General features: G+C 36.6%; 1 protein-coding gene across 10 annotated transcripts in view; it reads left to right on the top strand.

Moving 5' to 3' along the window:
- Lama2 (laminin subunit alpha 2) overlaps positions 1-25180 on the top strand; it is a 586947-nt gene that overhangs the window by 258756 nt on the left and 303011 nt on the right. For all 10 annotated transcript variants that reach the window (XM_087190273.1, XM_087190276.1, XM_087190275.1 and 7 more), the window contains 2 exons: positions 3671-3811; positions 6223-6396. In XM_087190273.1, coding sequence (XP_087046399.1) covers positions 3671-3811; positions 6223-6396 — 315 coding nt within the window. The remainder of the gene's footprint in view (positions 1-3670; positions 3812-6222; positions 6397-25180) is intronic.

Raw genomic sequence — 25180 nt, 5'->3', positions numbered from 1 at the left:
GCAACAGCATGATACACACCAAAGAGTAAAAGTGGGAATGTATAAACTTAGAGTTGTGGCACTAAGTAGACATGCAATGCAACTGGATGTGAGGTCCATGCGAATGTTCTAAACAATGATAATGGTTTATGAACACGACTGAAGTGAATTGGGCATGGGAAGACAAAGCAGGTTAGCTTGAAGACTTGTAATGGGGTTTAAAAATATATTGGTTCAAAGATTTATCACAATAAACAACACAAAGCTACCACTTGGCTGTCATGTTCTCCAAAGTATGGATGCTGTCATAGTGCCAAGATGAGGCGGGTTCCTCAGTGTCAGAGCTTGGCTAGGATGCTGATGAAAGATTACAAATTGAAATCATCAAAGACACAAGATGCTCCAGGAAAAGTCCAGGGGAAGCAAAGCACAAACTCCCATTACCCTCTTTCAGTGAAGGCATGCAGAGCCCGGAACTCTCCCCACAACATGTGAACCCCAAGATTGCTAGAAAGGGAAGCTCACCCAAGGTGTTTATTGGGGGACTGTTACATAGATATGGAAAGCCTATATGACAAACCTTAACCCCAAGAGTTCAGATGGATATAACATGGCCCCACACCTTCAATTAAATAAAAAGGCATTTACTACAGTGTTAGCATAAAATGCCAGATGTGACTACCTGCTCCAGGTGTACAAAGACAGTCCTATCAGGCAGGATATTCTAAGGCTTTTTTTGGTCTCCATATGACATATTCATTTGTAATATTCAGGATTTAAGTATCCCAAATCTGTTGAGTGAACCCAATACTGTATCATATAGAAATGAGTTTTTTGCTCCACTCTCTCACATTTCATAATCATTTTACCTACTCCTGTCAACTTAAGTCTCAAAGATAGTTCTGTTGATTTATTTCCTGCTGAACATCTATTAACAACTTACCGATGACTAAGGGATAAGATTCCTGTCTCTTAGGACAGCCTTGAATATTGGTTATAACAGGGTAGGGATCCAGGGTTGCTAGTATTAAGTAATGTTCCTAGAAAATAAGAAGTATTGAAGGCACTTATTTGAAAGAATAAATAATAAATGAACCTTTCCTATTAATTCTTGTCCCAAATATCTTTGGTAGCATGGTCTCTCATTCTATCTGTGCCAACAAATTGAGGTTTTAAACCATGCTTCAAGGTTTAGGTGAAATTCTACTCCTGCTGTAAAGCCTCCTGAAGCCTTCACAGCAGGAATCAGCACTTCCTTATGTTCCCGTAACTTAATTATCTTCTGGAATCGACTTTCCCAGTTCCACCTTGCCTTATAGTCAATTGTGAGTGTCTCAACTTACTCATTTTTAGAGTAGACCTAGTAATTTACTAGAATTCCTACCCTAATGAGCTACTGCAGGTTGTTAAGTTAAATTGAATATGCAATTATTTAATTCTAATTTTAAGGGTCATATTACTAGGCTAAAATAGAGCTAAATAAAATGTAACTAATATCTAAAATGTCCTATGGTTGAACTCAGTCTGAATCTCAGAAAAGTGGTGTTATTTGCTTACAAATTAGACTCAATGAATGGTAGATTAGAACAAGTACAGAAGAACACAGTGTCTGGAAAGGCAGCATAATGTTCTCCCGGGATAAGCTGAATCATAATTATAAGTATGTTTCATTTTCCCTGCCTGCGTGTCCTTTGGAAAATGTTCTTACCTTCAGTGCTTCAAGGATTTATCTCTCCATGGCAGTTTAAAATTTGTTCAGTTTTAGTGCTACCTATCATCTCAAAATACCTGAAGTTGACCTTAGAAATTAAAACTGGCAAGAATGTTAGTGGCAGAACTTCAGTCTGTGTACATATTGGGTCTGCGTTCACACTTTCCCCTGAAGAAAAAAAAAAAAAAGAGAGACACTTCTTGTTAGGGCCACCCCAGTGAAGATGGGTCATGAAAATTAAGAGCCAAAAAGTTAATTTTAAACAAGTTCCCTTGAGTCTGAGGACTTCTTTTTTTATTCTTATAAATTTGTCCTTATTTTATGCCATTTTCTCTTTTTTATTTTTACTTAAATATTCTCAGATTTTGTCAATCCTATGTTCTTCCCAATCCTTGCTTACTAAAACCATTTTTACTAAGCATCTACTTTCTGCCCAGCACTTTGGTATGCATAAAAATCACTGCCACCAAAAAACCTCATTTAATCATAATGAACTTTTATGAAGGAAATGTTCAATGTTGTATGGGAACCTCGTTACTTTCTGCTACTATAATGATAAGTAGGATTTCAACCTCTGGACAGATTATGCTGTAAGACAAGAATCTTTAAAAACCTAGCTACATGTTTTAGTGATTTTAATAAAGCAACATATAAGGGACAGTGTGCTTCTGTAATCCTGTTACTTGGGTGGCTGAGACAGGAGGATGGCAAGTTGGAGTCCCACCTGGGTAACTTAGTGAGACACTGTCTCAAAATAAATATAAAGGGTGGGATTGAAGCAGAAAAGGAAATTCAAGCAAGAGAGGAAATGTAGAGTAAATGCATGTTTAGATGACACTGAAAATCTGTTTTCTGGAAAATCAGGGAGCGTTCACTTGAAGTGTCAGTGGAGATCAACCAAGCTTTAAATTGGGAGATGACACCCTTCCCAGTGTGCATTACACAGTCGGTTCTCACTGGTCTGAGTCTGCCTACATCAGCATTCAGTGGACTGAGCCTGGGGTTACAGGGATCTCAGGGACAGCAGTCAGTGAACAGGAGTGAATTTTTCCCACAGTAGCCCCTTCTGCGTGTTTGAGGAAGCTCTGTTAAAAGTTAACCAAGGGAAACTTTCCTTTTCTCTACTCAGTCTGATCAGAGAAATATTGTATTTGCTCAGTTTCTCTGTGTGTCAAATTAGTATTTGCCTCATGTTTATGCATTTTTCATTTGTATTATGAAAAGTGTTCCACAGTGGTGTAATTCCAATGAAATGTTACTATACATTATGTGTTTTAAGATGCAGTTGCTCAGTAGCAGGGAATAGAGGACCCAACAGGCCCCATGCTAGCTGGACTCGCATACTCTTGTATTTTATCGTGACAGTGACTCCACATGCTCAACATACATGAAACTCAAAATCATAACTCTAAGTACAGTAGATTAGCATCAAATGAGCTTTCTCCTCAATTTGGTTAGAAAGAGTAGATAGCTTAACAAGAAGCTTATAAGCAAATGTTTAAAAATAATATACTTTATTTGAAAAGATAAAATGAAGAATGTGTGGTTAACATTTTCCTTACACAAACATACACAAAATTCTTAATTGTAAAGGTCTTTTAGGCACTTCCTTGTCACTGAGACATAATATCCCACACTTACGTTTTAAAGGAGGAAAGGTTTACTCTGGCTCACAGTTTGTAGAGGTTTTAGTCCATAGTCTCACTCCAAGGAAGCATGGCCTGGCAGAGAGGGCCTGGCTGAGGGAAAGCTGCTCAATTCATGGAGACTGGGAAGCGGAGTCAAAGGAGGAGTCAGGAAGGGAGATAGACCTTCTGGGTCACATCCACGGTGACCTGCCTCTTCAGACCAGACCCCAGATCCTAACAGCTCTAAGTCCTTCCAGATCAGTGAGGATTTGAAGGGCATTTTAGACCTAAGCCAGACAGAGTGTACCTCTCTGCCTCTCTTCTTGTTGCTAATGCCCCTTTCTATTTACAGGAGAACGTTGAAGGAGGGGACTGCAGTCGATGCAAATCCGGCTTCTTCAATTTGCAAGAGGATAATCCAGAAGGCTGTGATGACTGTTTCTGTTCAGGGGTTTCAAGCAGATGTCAGAGTGCCTACTGGACCTATGGCGATGTAAGGATGCCCTGCCCTTTACCCTCTGTGCTGCTCTGTAGGTCTTCTTTGCTGGTACTTTTGTTCTTTGTAAGATTTTTACAAGTATGCTGCAGTGAGCTCCTTCTTAAATTTGTCAAGAAAAAGTGATGGATTTATCTTCAAATACTGTTACTGTGTCTTCGCTTCAAGCTTTAATGGGTTTGTCAGTAACCATGGGCTGGGAACTCTTGAAATCATAGATACTGCCCTTTGCAACATCTATAATTAGTACGTGAAACAATAGTGTGATTTATTTTAATCCCCAGAAGACAGTATGTAACAGAGAGAGCATAAGACTGTAACACAAAAATTATATTTTCTATTTATTTCTGTATCTTGTATATAATTTAGAAAAATTCCTTTTTCATTATTATATATAAAACATATTATGCATCAGCCTTTTGTTATTATTTAGTGCTTTCTAGGCTCTCTCACTATTAAAATAAATTTGGATGACACCTTCACTTTTAGTTAATTAAAAAAATTTTTAAATTATGACCTGAACTAGTCATAGCCAACTTGCCACCTATTTTTCCCTCCTCTCTCTCTTTAGTTTCCTTCATTCTTCCTTTCTTATCATCTTTCTTCCTTTGTTCCTTCCTTCCATCTTTTTCTTTCTTTCTCTCTCTTTCTGTCTTTCCATCTTTATCATCTCTTTTAATATTACAATAAAATACAAAAATAAAGGAAGTTTTGTTATACATATGTATTAACTACAATATATATTTTATATACAGCCCAAGACAATTTCTCTTCACTCAAAATATATAAAAAATAGATGACCTAAAGGCAAGCCACAGGTTGGACACGGTTGAAAACTACTTAGCAGTAAATGGGATTGTCTCCTAACTTAAACATGCTCACCTTTCTGCTTCCACTGCCTTGCCCAAGCTCCACGGTGTCTCCCTACTGGCAGCAGTTTGCCCCTTTTCTAGAAGGGAATTTAGAGGAAAATGAGATCTTCATAGTCTTGTTAGAGTTATTGATGGATTTTTTTAAGCAGTAGAGGTGAGATGGTCAGAGTTGTTTTACACAAAATCCTATTTTAATAAACTGTCTCCCAAATACTTCTTTCTTTTAAGTTTAATCAGCTAACTGATTAATCTAGAATATAGCTATTAAATATTTTTCCATCTATATTGTATTCAGTCAAGTTTGGAATATTATGAGTAGTTTCTGATATGCTCTCATGTCTAAATTTGAGAACACATTATCAAGTGTATTGTTATCAAAGCAGACTTTGAGGAATCAACAAGAAATGATCATCTAGTTCCAAACTTCTTCATTTTGTAGGTAGAGTCCCACCCAGCCTCCCATCAGCGCCACTGATATAACAAGGTTTCCCAACTAGCCCCGAGGCAGAGCTGGTGACATCCAAGCTTAGGGTCCACTGCATTCCACTGCCTTAGAACACCCGAAGAGAAAGCGAGTGGAAGTTGTTGCCTATTGTCTTCCAAGCCAATGAGTTTATAACCAGTCTCTATTTTTTTCTCTCAGACCAAAGCAGTTTTAGTGGTTTCACAGCTTTGGAACAGGCAAAATCAAATAATCCCTACATGAAGAGACTTCAAAAAATATTTCATCCTCACATTGTAGCCAATTGCCCTTCCTCTTACAGCACCAAGCAGTTTACCCATGTCTAATAGAACCCTGGTAGCCAATAGCCTGAATTCTCAGTAAACAGTGTTTAAACTCTAAGTGTATCTGTTTGCCTGTGTCTGGCTGGAAACAATAGAAAAGTAAATCAGTACATATTCCTTCATTTCTCCGTTAAGGCTCCTTGCTCTTCTGGGGCAGAAATCTAGGCTATGAGTTCCCAGAGTACTTCTAAGCATTAGGGAAGGCAAACATTCAGTATTGCAAGTTGTTGTCATAGCAACAGGTTGATGGAGTCAAATGTCCTTAACTCTCAAAGTAGAAATTGAAAAAATTTGGAGGGGAAGAAATACTAAATGAAAAGCCAGCTTTCAACAACTTGTATATTTTCTTTTCTTCTCCTGTGTTAAAAATATATATGTAACCCTTTTAAAATATTTTATTTTCTTAAGCAACAAGAAATTTCATCGGGTGTAAAAAATATAAAACTCAAAGTCCAACTATTTGGTGCATTGTATAATAACTATTCTGTAATTGTGAATTAATTTCTATTTTTAAAAGAAAAGGCAGTACCTGGAATCACAAGTCTGAAAAAGTATAGGTTCAATAAGCACCATCCAAACTCCCAGAAATATCAGGAAAAATGAAGTAAACATTAGGAGCCTCTCAGCAGTCATAAAATAAGTTTTATGATATTCATATTGAAGTGTTTATAGTCTTATCTATAAAATACAAGGAATATGAAAGAGAAAATAGTTGGTGGATTTTAATGACTGTTGTGTGTTTTCTGTAAGATACAAGACATGAGTGGCTGGTATTTGACTGACATCTCTGGCCGAGTCCGAGTGGCACCCCACCAGGACAGCTCTGGGTCACCTCAGCAGATCAGCATCAGCCACGCAGAGGCCCGGCAAGCCTTGCCAGACAGCTACTACTGGAGCATGCCAGCCCCATACCTGGGAAACAAAGTAAGTCCATATGGTGCATGCTCCTGCTGCTCTGCTTTCATTGACTGATGATGACAGTGCATTTCACTTAGCATTTCTTTAAAGAAAGATGACAACCAGCACATATGATATGGATTGCAGAACCAACTAAATTATTTCAAGTTGAAGAGTTCTCCCATGTCACATGAGTGAAGTATGTATACAGGACAGTAACTCCCTAGTTTTTAATATAATTGGAGTTCTATTTAAGCTTTTTGAATGGATCTAAGGAAGAATGCATGGATGGATGGATGGAAGGATGGATGGATGGATGCATTAAGCCTCTGAGATATTTTGTAGAATATATTATAGATATTGGGAGAAATGGTGTTTGTTTGAAAATAGCTGTTTTGTAGAGTGGTTCAGGATGAAATACTGAAATCTTTCTCATCTGTTTCTATTTCATTTCAAAATTGATATTTAAGAGAGCTACTTTTTCTTCTACCTGGTATGAATGTTAATTAGAAAAGAAATTTATTATAAAACTAACTTAAGGCTTGCCATGAGGCTTGTGTAAACAACATATTTCCTACAGCTCAGACAGAGAACCATCCTGGCTGTACCAGATTGCAAGTGCGTATTTGTTTTAAAGCCTGCTCGCATGTGCACAAAAACATACACAGACAAACAAATGTATTAGCTTCAGAAATGCAGGCTGTTTTTGTTTTTGTTTTTTCCTGTTTTGAGTTATATCTCTCTAGATAGATACCTTGGTATTTAGAATTTTATTCTCCCTAATAATTAGTTGGAAACTACATTCATTGTCTTAATTCTGCAAGTACATACTTGTTGGGTGTCAGCTGATAGTTAAAATTATTACACCAGAAGCTCCCATGGAAAAACATCTCTTAGTGAGTTGATGCTATTTAAATCCAGAATACCATGTTATTTTTGAAGAAATCCTCATTGATTAAATAAATAAACTATATTCGTGGTTATTGGTTCTTGCATGTAAGTATTGAAATAGAAAAACTTAGTACTGTATCTCATATGCTTCTCAGTAAATAGGAACTGGTGGCTTTAATGGGTTGAAAACTTTTAACTCACAGGGAGGTTCTTATTTTTAACGAGCTTCTCAATGCTATTACGAAAATGTGTAAATGGACAAAACAGGTCTTCAATGAACATGTATTTTAAAAGAGAGAACATATGTTGCATAAAATTCAATAGCTGCAATAAAAATCTAATTAAACTTTTATTTTCAAGGCCCTTTATAAGACGTCATTTTATCCTATTCTATTTAGGAACCTCCTATATTCCCAACAAGAATAAAATAGCACATATGGCTTGAATTTCTGCTGCTTAAAATTGCCAAGAAAAACCCTAAAAATAAATGGTCATTTTTTTTTTCTTTGACTCCTCAGAAGAGTTCCAAGAAGAGACTTGGGTCTAACTTAGATAAGTTTCACAAATTTTATTTTTTATACAATGGGAAAATTTATTTGGAGGTAGAAGATAATAAAAATTGTCATATTTTCCATCATTTCTTCTTTGGTCATATGCTTTTTCTTTCTGTTGGCTGAAAATCAAACCAACAGATGGAAGGCAGACAGATGAGATGTTCAGTAGCATCAGAGCCAAGAATGTGGACATGCTATTTGTTGCTGTACACTCCCAAAGATAACTTCCCTTATCCAAGCTGAACTGTATCATGTAACCATCCACAAGAAAGCACTTCAGATTCTGCTTTCCTTGCTCCAGTTTCCATTTAGTGAGCAAAATAATGGTAACAAGTTGTGCAAAGTGCTTGAATATGGGAGATATTTTTTAATGTAATGTGGAAGCCCTGGGTGGTTTACTGTCAGACGTCTCAATATGAATGAAACAATTTGGCTTAATAACTGAACCACATAAATTTTTCATACTACAATAATACTGCAAGCTCTCAGAAATTACTACAGTATATCTTAACTGTCATGTCACATCATGTAAATTATAGTCATGATGACACGCTTAGCTTGGTAGATTTAATATCTTGCTAAGGAAATGGAAAATTGCAGGACCTTGTTTGTAAATTCAATAAAGCCACTTTTCTAAATAGTTGAGGCTAAATTCTTTACCAGCAATTGCTGTTCGAGTCAGAGCCACTGCCAGAATCTGACAAATATTTTATCAGAATACTAGTGCATCTGCTTAAATACTGAATTTCACTGATAGCCACAACCAGGGGGCTGTGGGTATATAAGCCATGCATTACTTTTTTAGTGTTAATTCCTAAGTTAAAAACATTTATGGGATGTTATTAGCTTTCCCTAAATGTTTACATATCTAATTTGCAAACATTTTCTCCATCACTTGGTTAGAAGGCTGCCTGCAGCAGAGCAGAGAGATGCCATAAGGAGACGTGCTGTCTGTCATTCCTTTCTGAGCAACATAACCCCGCAGAGTGGAAGTGCTTCCAGTGCTGATGCGCTCTGCTAACACAGAAGCCTGCCTGACTGTAATCAAACTTAAAAATGCAAATCACTTCAGTAAAGAGTACTTGTTATCCTGTGAAACATTTGTAATATTTTTGCTGCATGGGATAGTGAGGTAGAAGTAAGTGATTGTAAGAGTGTGTGTGGATAGTGGAGGAAGCCCAGAAGAACATGGCATATTTTTATATTGGCTGTCAAAAAAATTCCTATGATCTCTACTATAAATGAATTCTTCAGTAGTAACCATGAAGTTTTTGGTTCATATATATGTGAATTTTGGCACAATTGGCAATTTATTTTCATAGAATGTTCCCACCTTGTTTTAGATAGTCTAATAGTAATAACTCATGCAATGACGGGGCTAAATTAGGCAGCATTTTATTTTCAAATGCTGGGCAAATGTGAATACTTGTTTTGGGGGCATTTGGGTAAGCATGAAACCAGGCAGAAAAGGAAAAAGGTAGAAGACAAAGAATCCTTCTGGCTTGCTACAAGCTGAAGTTATTCAGAAACTGTTCAGGAACTTCAGACTTGAGATAGTTTACTGGTTTAGTGAACTAAATGACCCTGGAGCACTGAAGTAGTCATTTGCTTAAGGTTACCTTAGTGGTCTGAAATAGTTCTTGCAACTTCCAGAAGTAATTCTTTGCATCTGTAAACATCTCAGAGAATCTGGTTTGGCTGCTCTGCTTCTGTTTCCACATTAGCATTAAGATTTGAAATTCTCTCTCTGAACACTAGGGAATTAATCCGCTGTGATTTGTTCTTTACCAAATAATTCTTATTTTCTACAACATTATGCTGACTTTCCATTGCTAGCTTAGTAAAACTTGTAAATTGTTTCATGTAGCAGCCAATAATACTGAGAACCTAGCTTAAGACGTGCATTATGAGAGCCTGCTGACATAATAGCATCTAGCTTCTAGATGTAATCCTGGCAAATTCTTTTGTTGTACTTGCTTGACTTTTAGTTCTACTTCACAGAGCCCAAATTATGACTGTGGATTTGAAGGAGGACATTGATATTTGAGATGTACAGGGCAGGGTAATTCTTATCACATAAAAGGAGCTTAAGAAATACTTTGTGATTGATGCAACATCTTAACACAAACAGGGAAAAATTTTAAAATTGTTCGAATAGGTTGCTAAATCTTTCATTTGGGGTTTATGTGTGAGTTGAATGTTGATTTTAATTTTGTTTTAAGTATGATTTACTTTTTTAGTAGCATAATTTGTATTTGTGACTTTCTTGCTCCATCTTCCTCAAAACTATTTGAAAGTAAAATTCAAGGGCCGAGAATTTAGCTCAGTGGTTCTACCGCCTGCCTTGCAAGTGCAAGGACCCGAGTTCGATCCCCAGTACCAAAAAAAAAAAAAAGTAAAATTCATATTCAGAATCTATAACTCTCTCATTGAAACCTTGGATTAAATGGATTAATTTAAAAGAGCAATATGCATATAGAGAAAGGAATAGTCATAAAAGTAAATATGATAAATAAACTGTAATTGATTTTTTTATTCCATAAATCAAATGATCAAGAATAATTTGAGAATGGAGCAGGACCAAGGAGAGTTTTATGCCTAGAATAAAGCAAATGAATTGTAAAGTATAAATGAGAAAATAAGTATTAAAACATATAGTGAAACCAAGGAATCATTCATTTGTTATAGTTTATACTATAGAATATAGTTTATATTATAGAACAAAATTAACCCATGTAGGAGGACTCAAGGTCACACATAGACAGGCCTTAGACTTCCATATCCTTGTCATAATGTTATCTTCATATCTTTAAAAATAAATTTATAAATCATTAATTCATCTATATTATATAAATACCTACATACGTACTTCTGTTTCCACTGTTTTGTAATGAAATACAATACACAGAAAGACAGTTTTTTACAATTAACTAACTGAACAAGTACTAGGTAGGGGACCATTCAGTTGAATAACAACTTAGTGGGAAGAAGAGTTTTACTTAGCAATAATTTTAGTATGAGTTCGTTTGTGATACTATTGGCAAAAATATAACATAATCTAGGGCTACACTGGTAGGAACTTACTGGTGAGGACAAAGGAGACAATGGCTATACAAAACATATGTCCCTATGATACTCAGCTTACTTGTGAATTTCTGCTTCAATTTCTGTTAAGGCGCATGACTCTTCTGGATTAGCTCGAAAACATCCCCCAAAGTCTCACATATTCAGCTGGGGGCCTTCTGAAGATGGCTGGACCATGAAGGTCCTGTGCTCATTGCTAGATTAATGCACTGATAAGTCAGTAGTTGAATGTGCTATTGGGAGGTGGGCCCAGGTGCAGAGGGGTTACGAGGGCTGGGCTCTGGAGGATGTCTCTGGCCCTGCTCATTCTGTGTCTCTGCTTCCAGGCTGCCATGCACTGAGCAGCTGCCCTCCACATCCCCTTCCAGCATGAGATTTCTGCCTCGGAACCAGCTAACCATGGGTTGAAGCCTCTGTTACTGTGAGCCAAAATAAACTTCTCTTAAGTTGTGTCACTTATTTTATTTCAGTGGCGAAAGGGTGACTAATACGTGAGCCAAAGTCATCAGCTAGTAAACCAAGCCATTCCAACTAGGAAGGAATGGAGCCAGGATTAGAATCCAGATACCTAACCTCTTCAAATTAAGCATCATCTCAAACAATGATGTTTATTAGTTGTTGTGAGTCATTTAGCTTTGGAATAAATATACTAGAGCAACTTATGCAAAAGATAGTATAAGAAAAGGAATAATAAGTATATGAATTCATTTAACTATAAATGAAAGAGATAAAATACAAATATAAGTACAAAGGACACAAGCCTCAAAACTAGTTTTTAAAAGAATTACAAAACTCTGACAAAATTTATCAAACAAAAATGGTAAGCACTCACATAAGCAATTTTAGAAATGTAGGGATGGGCATAAGCAAAATTACTTCAAAAGCAAACAGATAAGGAAATATCAGAAAATACAAAGGAGCACCATGAAAACTTACACAATAAAGTTGAAAATTTGAAAATGTAGAAAATAAATTTCTATAATAATAAAACTTAATAAATTAACTCACAAAAATAGCCTACTATAGTTTCAATCATATATAAGCTTTCCAGCGAATGCAATAATGCACACTTCTCTTCCAATAACTTTTTGTGGCTCAGTATCCTTAAAGTAAAATTTTGACAGCAAAGGCATCAAAGAGGAAATCCCTATTTTAAGTCACTAATGAAAATAGATTTTAAATACATTAAATAAAACATTAGCAACCACTGTTGATGTGACAATAAACAAACTATACTGATCAGCTTTCCAACTGCTGAGAAAAAGTACCTGACACCGCATACATACAACATGAAGGAGGACAGGTGTATTTGGCTTGTGGTTTCAGAAGTTTTAGTGCATGGTTGTTTAGCACCAGTGCAAAATCATCATTGATTGCAGAAGTTTGTGGTGGAGAAACACTGCTCACTTTATGGTGGCCAGGAAGTAGAGTTGGCTGGAAAGAGTGCCAGAGAAGAAAGGCTGGAAGCCAGACATAGCCCCCAAGATTATGCCCCCATGACCTGCCCAGACAGACCCAGAAGGGTGCTTTACTAATCTGCCAGGCACCTCCTACTCCAATCAAATTGACAAGCCTGTTTAGTGGTCATACTAATGGAGCCAAACTAGCCTGTAAATTATATATATATATATATATATATATATATATATATATATATATATATACATACATATATATAAATGAATATTTTATTAGTAATAAAATTGCTTATGAAGGACAACAGGAGAGCCTGTTGGTTTTTAAAAAATAATTAGTTCTTTTACCACTGATGATCTGCAAAGAAAAAACTAACACTATTTGTATCCTTGTCTCGCACATAAAAATTTCCGTTGAAATAAAACCTAAAATTTCAAACATCATACTAAAAAAGTTTTATAAAGATGATACATTAGGATTTCTGCATCTACTGTGATTGGCAGGATTGAGATTCACCAGCCTTCCTTCAATTGCAAAGAAACTTGAGGGGAAAATATGAGAAACTACAGTTTTCACATACTGGGCCATGGGTAGCTCAAGACTCATCCCTGAGAAACGTGGAGCAAATGAGGCCAGGTGTTCAACTGGCCAGATTATTACCTGGGGGTGGTGTCCAGGGTGAAGCACATCCGGAGAAAAGGTAAACAGAGTATGGTCTTGCCAAATTGAAAGACAGACATTAGTGTCCATGGAGCCCAAGGCAACTAGAATTTGTGGGGCGGAAGGCAAGGGAAGAAGGAGCTACGCAAAATAGGGGTGGGGAACACGACAGCTGCACTCATCTGCAAAGATAAATCAGAATACTGAGCTGCAAATGAATGAGAGAAAACTACCTAAGGCAGGGGAAAAATCGCCAAAGAGTGGTGATCAAAAGAATACCTAGGGCTGGGGATTTAGCTCAGGGTTATGCTGCCTGTCTTGAAAGTGCAAGGACCCAAGTTCTATCCCCGGTACCAAAAAAAAGAATACCTGGAGCTGGTAATAATTCTTTTTCCCTGATCCAAAATGGAAGCCCTTCACAGTGCAGAGAGCATCGAGTAATGAATTCAGAGGGTATTATCTTAGTAGAGAACTAAATTAGCCCATGCTAATCAAGTTACACTAAGAATCTTACAGGTAAGCCTAAAAAGAATCTAATTCTTCCCAGATAAGTTAGCCGCATGCCAGAGCTAAGTCAAACACCAGTCAAGTACAACAAAATTCAGGACCCAACAAGTTAAAACTCACCTTGTCTAGTACAACATATGAACCATCATTAGGAAGAAAATCAATCAATGGCAATAGACCCCAAAATGATAAAAAAATCATTCCAGGATATATCAGAATCAAATTATCAAAAGAAAAGATAGAAAAAGTATAAAAGCAGCCAGAGTGGTGAAAAATGATGCAGCACACAGAAAGGGGCAAAGATAAGAAACGCAGAAGCCTCTTGTCAGACGCTGTGTGCCAGGATCTGAACATTGGTGTCTCCTCCCCCAAGCTCATACATTAGAACCTAATAGCTAGGGTAGTTATAAGTACCAAGTGGGACCTTTTGGGAAGTGATTCAAGTCATTCTCTCACGAATGGGGTCAATGACTTCATAAAAGAGGTCGAAGGGAGCTACTTTATCCTTTTGGCCAAGTAAGAACTCAGCAAGATGGCGCCATCTTGGAAACAGACAGCAAACTGTTATCAGACATTAAGTCAGCTGGTGCCTTGGTTTTGGATCTACTAAGCTGCAGAAGTATGAAAAGAAATTCCTCTTGTTTGGAAATTACCCAACGTATGGAATTTTGTTATAGCAGCCTGAATGTACCAAGACTCTATGTAATACAAAGATATTTTAAAGTTTTTAGAATAAAAAGAAATAATAAAAAATAAACAAATACTATCAGTCTAGAATTTTTTACCAGGCCAAAATATCTATGAAAAATGAGGGTGAAACAGATTTTTTCAGAGAAATACAAGCATGGAGAATTCATCACTGATAGATCTACATTAGAAGAAATGAAGAAAATTCTTCAGGCAAAAAGAAAATCATATCAGATGAAAATTTGCCGCTATGAAAACAATTGAGAGTGTCAAAAAGAGTAATGCTAATTTTTTTTCCACTGGTACTAGCTGGTACGAGACCTCTGGCCAGTCCTCTCTTTACCCGTAGGGTCAAACACAATGCTTATTGATAAATAAGTAAACCCAAACTTGAACCAGAACTTCAAGCATTGCTTGTATAAAATTTTCTCTCTGAAGTTCAGAAACAGACTGCACCATAACATGTACATTAAAATAGACTTCCCTTAGCTCTACCACTCATTTCAAAATTAAAGACAGCAAAACCATCATCCATATGGTCATGTTTCAGACAACTCTGAATGTAAACCTACATTTTTGTGTTTTGTTTTTAATAAATTTTACCCACATCTTCCATGTGCAGCTCAGTGGAGAACTATTCAGAGGCAGTGGGTTGCTGGTTCTGACACACTTAACTAATACCATGCGGGACAAACCTCGACATGCTGTCTTTTGTCATGTGCAATAGACCAGACTCACTGATTTTGGTTTAGTGGGCCATGTTATAGCATTTCAGAACCCATCATGGTGAGGGTATTCTTTGCAAACTAGTTCTTCTGTTTTTGTTTTTGTTTTTGATTATGGCTTTTTCAGTGTTGGTAGTAGGAGAATAATGTAGTATGGGTGCATGGGCCACAGTGACTCACAGAAGGAAGCCTGGGGCATGAGGACACACAAGGAGAAGACTAGGGGCACAGGACTGGAACAGATTTGTTACAATAGCCCTTTTCTGTTGTTTCTGGTAATCGAACTCAGGACCTTGAGCCACTGAGCTAAATCCCAGGCCCCTTACTACAGGCCTTTTAAAGGACCAACCCTGCTGAGAGTTGGATGTCAGACTAGCAATTCTTTTTCATCACTTGTGTGAGAAGTCAATGAAAGCTCATATTCATGTAAGAGGATGACCTGATTCTCTTATGTTTGGGGTTGAATTTGATCATGTTTTGTTCTCTATGCCTTTTACCGATGTGATTCAAATGCTGGATCTCTACTTCATTAGCTTTTTGATCTCAGACACATCCCTTAATGCAATTGAGCTAGACTTTCATAATCTGCAAAATGAGAGGTCTGGCACCCCATTGGGGTCATATAAAAACCCTCACAAACATCCTTAGCACACAGAGGCTGTTCTGTAAATGTGAATTGCTTTATGAATTTCTGTAGTTGTATGAGATGGTGCATAATTTATACTGGAAATAATCTTCATATCATAGAAGAATTTTATTAAATAATACTTTGTACCCTGCCAATTTATTGCTCCCTGACATAGCACTTGATGGCAATAAAGATAAGATATTATTACAAATAAAATGGACAGGGTTAATTTTAGCAATTATGGAGATTATATCTCTTAAATGGCAACTTTACAGGAAAGTGAAATACATACATAATATATAAGTCAACCAGCATTTAAAATATCCTCAGAGCATTTTTCACTTTATATTGATGGTACTAAACATTTATAAAACATAAGAGCTAACATGTATTGCTTCATGTCTTTCCAAGGAAATGACGTAAGTATCCAACTATCTCCAATCCCTACTTCACTGAAGACCTGCAGCAAATGGGATTGGAGTTTTCTGCCCACCAGTAACTGATTAGAGGAATTTTGTGCTGTTATAAAAATTCTATGCCAATAATTTGGTAAGAGAAAATGAGCTCAGAATGTTGAGCTTTGCCCCAGTATGCCCAGTACGCCTGGTGTCCTTACAGAAAGAGGAAATTTGGGACACACGCATTCACACACACACACATGCGCGCACACACACACACACACACTCGTTTTTTTTCCTGCTAACATCTCAGTTTCACCCTATAACCTCAAGGACTGTTGTGGCAATAAATTTCTACTATTTAAACTGTTATGCAACCTATGGTAATTTGTAATGGTATTCCATACCAAAGTGTTAATGCTATTTAAAATCTCATAATTTTCATTCCTGTTTTTATATAATCACATATATTTTATTTTGTAAATCTCTCTGTTCTCTGAAGAATTCATAGAAATTGCTAAGAGCAAGGCCAACAGATAAAAAATGGGCAGCAGATATGAATGAGCAGTTTATAGCAAAGGAAATAAAAAGCTTCCTAAATATATGCAATAATGTTCCATATGTCTCTTAATATGACTACTGCACTGAGAAGTTACCATATTTAGTATAGGAAGACAACAAAATGGACCATATCCTCTATTACGGAAGCTTTAAAGAGATAAAGATCCTCATATCTTGATAGTTGGGATATACACTGATGTAATCCAAGCAATTTAGAAATTGTCACCGAAGTTAGAAATGCACATGTTCTTATGTACTTTCCTTCTGGGAACTTAGCCTACAAGTATATATAAATGTGTGAAATGACACATACACAAAATTATTCATTCCAGAAATGTGTTAGCCATAAAAATGTCCATCAGTGAGAAACTGGTTAAATGAAATTTGGTATATTCATGCAAACCCCATAAAACTATAAATAAATTAGAAAAGAATTTCTTGGCATAATAATACGTGATGAATTATTCAGGGTACAATTTTAAATGATGGAGACTGTAAAGGGAATAGTATATGGTAGACAAAGATTACAATTACCACTTACCTTTTGTTTTTTGTTAATGTCTATTAATTTTACAAAATATGGGGTTCACTGTGGTATTTTCATACATGTGTATAATATATTTTTATCATGTCCATCCCCCCATTACCTTCCCTTATACCTCTTCCTTCTCTTTCCCCTTATTCCTTTCTTCTTTTTTAAAATTTTATTTATTTATTTTTATTAGTATATGTTTGTATTTCATGCAGTCTGCAGTCATCTTGGACAGTGGTTGCATGTACAAATTGCAACTTTGTTTTTCTAATCCCTTCCTGATCTCTCCCCGGCCCCTCCTCCTCTGGTTGCCCAATCACCTTTTTCGTACTTGTTATTATTTGTCTTAGCTCATGTTATGGATTGTAATGCTTACACTGATAGTAACTATTAGGATCCTGCATGTGGCACATCTTTATTCCTCTCATTTCCCCATCCCCTCCTCCTCACCCCCTCCTTGTTCCCTTGGACCACTTCCCTATTGGATGAGATCTGTCCCCTTGTCCCCTCTTTGTCATTTTCTTGCTTTGTACTTTGCCTCACTCTAAGGAGAAAAGCCATATGGTAGTTAAGCTTGTGTGTCTGATTAATTTCACTCCACATTATGTTTTCCAGGTGCATCAATTTTCCTACAAATGTCTCAAATTTGTCATTCTTTATAGCCAAGTGGTATCCCATTCTATACAGACACCTCATTTTGTTTATCCAATCATCTGTTGCTGGGTACACAGGCTGCTCCCAGGATTTAGCAATTACAAATTGTGCTGCTATCAACATTGGTATACAAGTATCTCTGCAGTATGATGATGATAGCTCTCTGGAGAAGATACCTAGCAGGGGGATTCCTATTGTATGGAATTTCTAATTTCAGTTCTTTGAGAAATCTCCATACTGATTTCCATAATGGTTGTACTAGTTTACATTCCCACCAACATTGCGGGAGGGTTCCTTTTTCACCACAGCCATGCCAGTATTTTTATTGATTTCCTAACGATTGCCATTCTTTCTGGAGTAAGGTGAAATCTTAGTGTTGTTTTAATTTACATTTTTTCTAATGGCCCAAGATGTTGAACGTTTTTCATATATCTGATGGCCACTTCTTCCTCTGTGAAATGTCTGTTCATTTATTTTTTCCCATTTATTGTTTGGGTCTTTAATTTTAGGTGGTTTAATGTTTTGAGTTCTTTATATATTCTAGATATTAGTCCTCTGTCTGAAGAGTAGCTGGTAAATTTTTCCACATTCTGTAGGTAATCTCTTCACCCTACTGATTGATTCTTTTGCTCTACAGAAGCTTTTTAGTCTGACATAATCCCATTTGTTGATTCTTGCTGCTATTTCTTGTGTGATTGAGGTTCTGTTTAGAAAGTCCTTTCTGATTCCTATGTCTTCTAGTGTTTTATCTATTTTATCTTCCAGATGGTTTAATTGTTTCTGTTTTAATGTTAGGTGTTTGATCCATTGTGATTTCAATTTAGTATATGGTGAGAAATAAGGAATCAGTTTCATTCTTCTACAAATAGATTATCAATTTTCCCAATACTGCTGTTGAATAGGCTTTCTACCAGCATATGGTTTTGGACCCTTTTGCGAAGATCAAATATTTGAATATGTCTGGAGAAGTTTCTGTATCCTCAATTCTGTTGCATCAATCCACGTGTCTGTTTTGTTCCAGTGCCATGCTGTTTTTTTATCACTATTGCTTTGTAGTATAGCTTGAAGTCTGGTATTGCTATGCCACCTGCTTTGCTCTTATTGCCCAAAATTACTTTTGGTATTCAGGGTCTCTTTTTGTTCTGTATGAATTTTAGGATTTTTTTCTCTACATATGTAAAGAATGCTCTTGCTAATTTGATTGGAACTGCATTGAATCTGTATAACAGTTTTGGAAGTATGACCATTTTGACAATGTTGGTTCTGCCTATCTAGGAGCAAGGGACATCTTTCTATTTTCTGATGTTCTTTTCATTCTCCTTCTTCAGAGTACTATAGTTTTCTTTGTAGAGGTTTTTCATTTCTGCTGTTAGGTTAACTTCTACATATTTCATTTTTCTTGAAGTGACTCTAAATAGTATTGTTTTCATAATTTCTTTCTCATCCCATTCATTGATGGTATACAGAAATCCTAATGAGTTTTGTATATTGATCTTATATCTTCTTTGCTGAAATCAGTTATTAATTCTAAGAATGTTTTGGTGGAGTTCCTTGGGTCTTCTATGTTGAGTATCCTGTCATCTTCAAATAGTGATAATTTGAGCTCTTCCTTTCTTATATGTATATCCCTTTTTATTTTTTTCTCTTGCCTAATTGCTCTGGCTAATTTTTCAAGTACTATGTTGAATTACAGAGGTGATACTGGACATCCGTGTCTTGTTCCTGATTTTAGGAGGAATTCTTTTAGTTTTTCCCCATTTATTATGATGCTGCTTATTGGTTTATCATAAACAGCCTTTATCATATTCAGGTATGGTTCTTCTATACTTGCTTTTTCTTCAGGGTTTTTATTATGAAGGAGTGTTGGATTTATTAAAAGCTTTTTCTGCATCTATTGATACGATCATGTGGCTTTTGACCTTGCCTCTGTTCATGTGATATATTACACTTATAGACTTATGTATGTTGAACCATCCTTGCATCTCTGAGGTGAAACCTACTTTATCATTCTGTACAATCTTTTTGATAATGTGCTGCATTCTGTTGCTAATATCTCGTTGAAGATTATTGCATCTACGTTCATTAGAGAGATTGGCCTATATTTCTCTTTTTTAGTTGGGTCTTTATCTGGTTTGGGGATTAGGGTGATACTGGCTTTCATATTTGTATTTAGGAGCACATCATCTGTTTCAGTTTCTTTGAAGGGCTTGGGGAGTATTGGTAATATAACATCCTTAATGATTTTCTAGAATTTAGGTATGAATTTATCAGACCCTGGGCTTTTTGTATTTGCTAAATTCTTTATTACTGAATCAATTTCATTACTTGTGATTGGGTTGTTAAGTATATTTATGTCTTCTTGTGTTACTTTTGGTAGTTTGTATGTTTCTAGGAATTTGTCCATTTCTTCAAAATTTTCTAGTTTGTTGGAATATAATTTTTGAAAGTAGTTATCTTTTGGATTTCAACAGTGTCTGTTGTGATTTCACTTTTGCATTTCTAATTACATTGACATGAGTCTTTTCTCTCAGTGAGTCTTGCTTAGGGCTTGTCTATTTTATTTATTCTTTCAAAGAACCAGCTTTTTGATTCATTGATTTTTTTACAGTTATTTTGGCCTCAATTTCAATGATTTCCACCTTCATCTTTATAATTTTCCCCCCTTAATTTTGGTTTAGAGCTGGTTTGTTGTTGTTTTTTCTCAAGTATCTTAAAATTTTTCAAAAGGTTATTTATTTCAGCTTGCTCTGTTTTCCTAATGAGAGCATTGATTATAATGAATTTGCTTCTTAGAACTGCTGTTAAAGTGTCCCAGAGGTTTCGTTGAGGTGTGCAGTCATTGTTATCCAGCTTCTAGAAATTTTTAAATTTCTTCTTTGATTTCTTCTGTGACCCATTGCTTGTCTACGAGTAAGCTGTTAATTTTCCAGGACTTTTTGCCTTTTCCAAAATTTCTTCTGTCTTTCATTTCTGTTTTCATTGCATGGTGGTCGAATAGTATGCATGGGGTGATTTCAATTTTTTTCTATTTACTTAAGCAGGCTTTGTAGACTAGTATGTGATCTATTTTAGAAAAAGTACCATGTGCTGCTGAAAAGAAAGTATACTCTCTTGTAGAGGGCTGGAATGCTCCGTATATATCTATTAAGTCTGTGTGTTCAAGGGTGTGGTTCAGCTCTGAAATTTCTTTATTAGTTTTTTGTTTAGTTCATCTCTCTGTGAAAGTGGGGTATTTAAATCCCCTACTATGATTGTGTTAATTTTTATTTGATCTTTTAATTTCAGCAGTTTGTTTTTTTAATAAAGATAGGTGCTCCAGTATTTGGTACATATGTGTTTGTTATTGTTTTTTCTTCTTGTTGGATATTCCTTTAAATAGCAAGTAGTGACTTTCTTTGTCTCTTCTAATCCATTTTAACTTGAAGTTTACCATGTCTGATATTAGAATTGCTACCCCTGCGTGATTTCATGCTCCTGATGCATGAAATCTTGTTTTCCATCCTTTAATTTTTAGTCTATGAATGTCTTTTTGGATTAGATGAGTTTCTTGAATGCAATAGATTGTTGGATTCTGTTTTTTGATCCAGTCTGCCAGTCTGTGTCTTTGGATGGGAGAGTTGAGACCATTAATGTTGAGAGACATTACTGAGATGCATTGCTTATTTACTCACATTGCTTTCTTTATCTGTTGGTATATTATTTGTTTTTGTTTTTCTGATGTTTTTTTGTTGCTGTTTATCCATTGACCACACTAGTTTCTTCTGTGTTTTCAGGTGTGTTTACTTCATTGTTTCTGAGGAGAGTACTCTTAAATATTTTCTCAAGAGCTAGTTTAGCATTCATATATCTTCTGAGCTAGTCTTTTTCATGGAAATACCTTATTTATTCATCTTGAAGGACAGCTTTTCTGGGCAACTTAATCTGTGTTGAAGTTTTTTGCTCTTAAGGCTTAAAATACTTCACTCCAAGCTCTTCTTTAGGGTTTATACTGAGAAGCATGCTGTGATTCTAATTTGTTCACTCTGATAAGGGATTTTGTCTTTCTCTGGCTCCCTATAAAATTATATTTTTTGCTATATATTACAAATGTAATGAGGCTATACCTTGGTGAACTCCTTTCATCATCATTGTTTGGAGTTCTATAAGCATCACTTACTTGTGTTTTAAAAATCTTTTCTTATATTTGGGAAATTTTCTTCCATAATTTCTATTAGCAAGTTCGTGAATTCAACTGTGCAATCTTCTAGATTTTCTGTATCTCTGATTAGCCTTAGATTGGTCTTTTTGTTGTCATCTAGCAGCTGCTGGACAGTGTTCTCTTGATCTCTTTTCTTTTTGGCTTCTTTGAGCTCCTTATTGTAATTCACTATTTTGTCCTCAATATCAGACACTCTGTTTTCACAATGGTCATTTCTGGAATGTATGAATTCTATACTGTTTTTTTTATTTCAGGTGTTTCTGTCTGATTTTTTTTTGAGGATTCCATATCCTGGTTGACTCTTTTGTTCAAATTTTGAACTGTTTTGGTTAGCTTGTCTAATTTTTTACCTGTTTCTGTGAAATTCACCATGGGTATATTGTGTGTCATTGCTGTAAACTCTTGGTTCATTTCCTCTTTGAACTCAGCTATTTTCTTCATATCTTCTAAAAATTTTTCATAAATTTCTGCTATCTGATATTTATTTTCTTCTCCCATTGTGAGCCCTTGCTCTGTCTTGGGGGAGTTGGGGAGATAGCGATCTTCCATTTCTTTGTTTCCCCCTTTTCCTTCTTATATCTGAGTTTGTTTTTTTCCTTCTTGTATCTGAGTTTGTTTGTGTGTGTGTGTGTGTATATATGTGTGTGTGTGTGTGTGTGTGTGTGTGTATAATATACAATTATATGTATCCTCTTTTTTTCTCCTCCCCTTTTAAGAAGGGGGGTTACTGCAGGTTGGAAACTAGAGAAGGGAGGATAGGAGAATATGATTATATGGAACTTTTAGTAAGATGTTTTATCCCCGTGTATAATTTTCCACTTTATATGTCCAGTTCTAGTACTCATGCCTTATGTCACTGACTTTAAGTGATTTCAACTTGGTCCCTATATTTCGCCACAAGAATTGCTTCAATTTATAACAGAATCCAGAGATTCAATCTTACAACACTCTGTATGATAATCCTTGCAGCTGCTCTTCCCCCTTTGTCTATTCTCTATGCACACTATGACATTTTCTGTGGCTCCTCTGAGTCAAAGGAGAGTACCTAGACACCTATGAAATCAGAGGCAATGAAAGAACAAGTATGCAAGAGTAACAACCTGCTACACACATGAAACCACGCAAGAACGTAATCCCATGTTACTAAATACCTCAAGAAACATACAAAATTTAAACCAATAAGATGTTTAGTGGGAACACAAATTAGATCTTCCAATGAGCCACTGCCTATATGATTCTCAAGTAGTTTCTCTGCCAGAGTCTGAGCGCTCACACCCCAATTACTCCTATGATCCCTCCACTGCAAAACTGGGGGTATATCAGACTCTGGACCTCTTCTATTTTTGCAGAGTTTGATACAGTCTGAGTTCTTGGGTTAGGCACTCTTGCTGCCCCCTCCCTGGGTGTGATGGTGGCTTCGGCAGACAAGTGCACTGGCATACAATTGCCCACTGGATGAGGATTATTCCTGTGCAATCCATTCAGCTACAGCAGTAACAGGCTAATCCTTTTCAATGGTGCCTATCAGGACTGCTTAGGAAATAATACACCAGGAGCCCCTGTTGGGGGGGCCTCCCTTTAGCAGTGGGAACATGGTGACCATGTGGGCCTCCAGTCCTGTGTAACTCAGTCTGATTGGTGTCTCATGCCAGGAGCCGTCTGTGATCACCAGTCCCTGCCTTTTAGAGGCCTCCCATCTGCTCTTCAGCTGCTGGCTGCCTCCAGTGATTCCTCCCCTCAACAGCTCTGGGGACTTGGCAGATTGAAGCTGCCAGGGCTGCTCTGGGGCTGAGGTGAAAACACCCAGCTGTTCCCCAAAATGCATTCCTAGCCTGTGCCTGCTCTGCATGGCTCTTCCCTGGGGTGTTTATAACACAGCCATGGGACTGTTGCTCACCACCTGTTACCCCTGGGACGTCAGGAATCTGAGACTCCCACTCTTGCTGATGTCTCCACCTGCATAAGACTCTCCCTTCCCAGTGTGCAGTTCTGTGTGAGTGTGGCAGTTAGGAGTCTCTCTGTCCAGGGCGCCACAGTTTCTCCTCTGTGGTGGGAGCCACCTCTTCTGTTTCACTTAATCCTATTCTCTCCTCCTCTGCCACTTCTCTGGTTGTTCTCATGTATCCTCCCCTCACTCTGGGTTCCCCCACCCAAGCTGCTGTCCTGTAGACTCCTGACACCTTGTCCTGCAGAAACTGAGCTGCTGGCACTCACTGCTCTGCCATTTCAGAGAGTCTCCTTTATTCTTTTCTCATCTTCTCCCTTCTATTTTCATTCTTTAGATTCTACATATTAGAGAGAATATGTGATATTTACTCTGTGATTGTGGCTTCTTGTGCTCAACATCTTAATCTCCAAATCCATTCATTTTCCTCTAAAGGACAAAATTTTGTTCTTCTTTATGGCTGAATAATACTCCATTGTGTATAAATGCTACATCTTTCTCTATTCATTGATGAATACCTATGCTTGTTTCATATCTTCGTTATTGTAAATCATCCCACAGTAAACATGGCTCTGCAGTATTACTGTGGTATGCTGACTTTAATGCTTTTGGGCATATACCAAGGTATAGTACATCCAGGTCATATGGTAGCTCCATTTTTTAGTTTATTAAGGAACCTCCAGACTGATTTCCACAGGGGCTTTACTAATTTATATCCCCACTGGCAGTGTAGAAGGCTTTCTTTCTCTCCTGCATCATTGCTGGCATTTATTGTTTTGTGTATTCTTGATGATAGCCATTCTGACTAGAGTGAAATGGAATCTCAGGGTAGTTTTGATTTGCATTTCCCTAATCGGTAAAAATGTTGAACATATTTTTCTCATACTTGTTGGCCATTTATACTTCTTTTGACAAGTATCTGTTCAAGTCATTTATCCATTTTATTGATTGAACTACTTGATTTGGGTGTGTTAAATATTTTAGTTCCTTATATATTCTAGATATTAATTCTGTCTTAGAAGAGTCGCTGGCAAAGATTTTCTCTCATTCTGTAAGTTGTCTCTTCACTCTGTTATTTGTTTTCCTTGCTGTGAATAAACTTTTTAATTTGATGTAGTTCCACTTGTTGTTTTTTGCTATTAGTATTTACAGTGCTATTGGAGTCCTATTCGGGGAGTCATTGTTTATGCCTATGCCTTCAAGTTTTTCCCCTATGTTTACTTCTGGTAGCTTCATAATTCAGATTTTATACTTAAGGCTTTCAGTCATTTTGAGTTGATTATTTTGTAAGGTATAAGCTAGGAATCTAGTCTCATACTTCTATATATCCATTTTTCCCAGTGCCATTTGTTAAAGAGGCTATCCTTCCTC

This window comes from Heterocephalus glaber, unplaced genomic scaffold (genome assembly GCF_053883595.1).
Source record: "Heterocephalus glaber isolate CG9 unplaced genomic scaffold, H.glaber_assembly_v1.0 deba00001550, whole genome shotgun sequence".
Classification (NCBI taxonomy): Eukaryota; Metazoa; Chordata; class Mammalia; order Rodentia; family Bathyergidae; genus Heterocephalus; species Heterocephalus glaber.
This window is presented reverse-complemented; position numbering and strand designations above follow the sequence as displayed.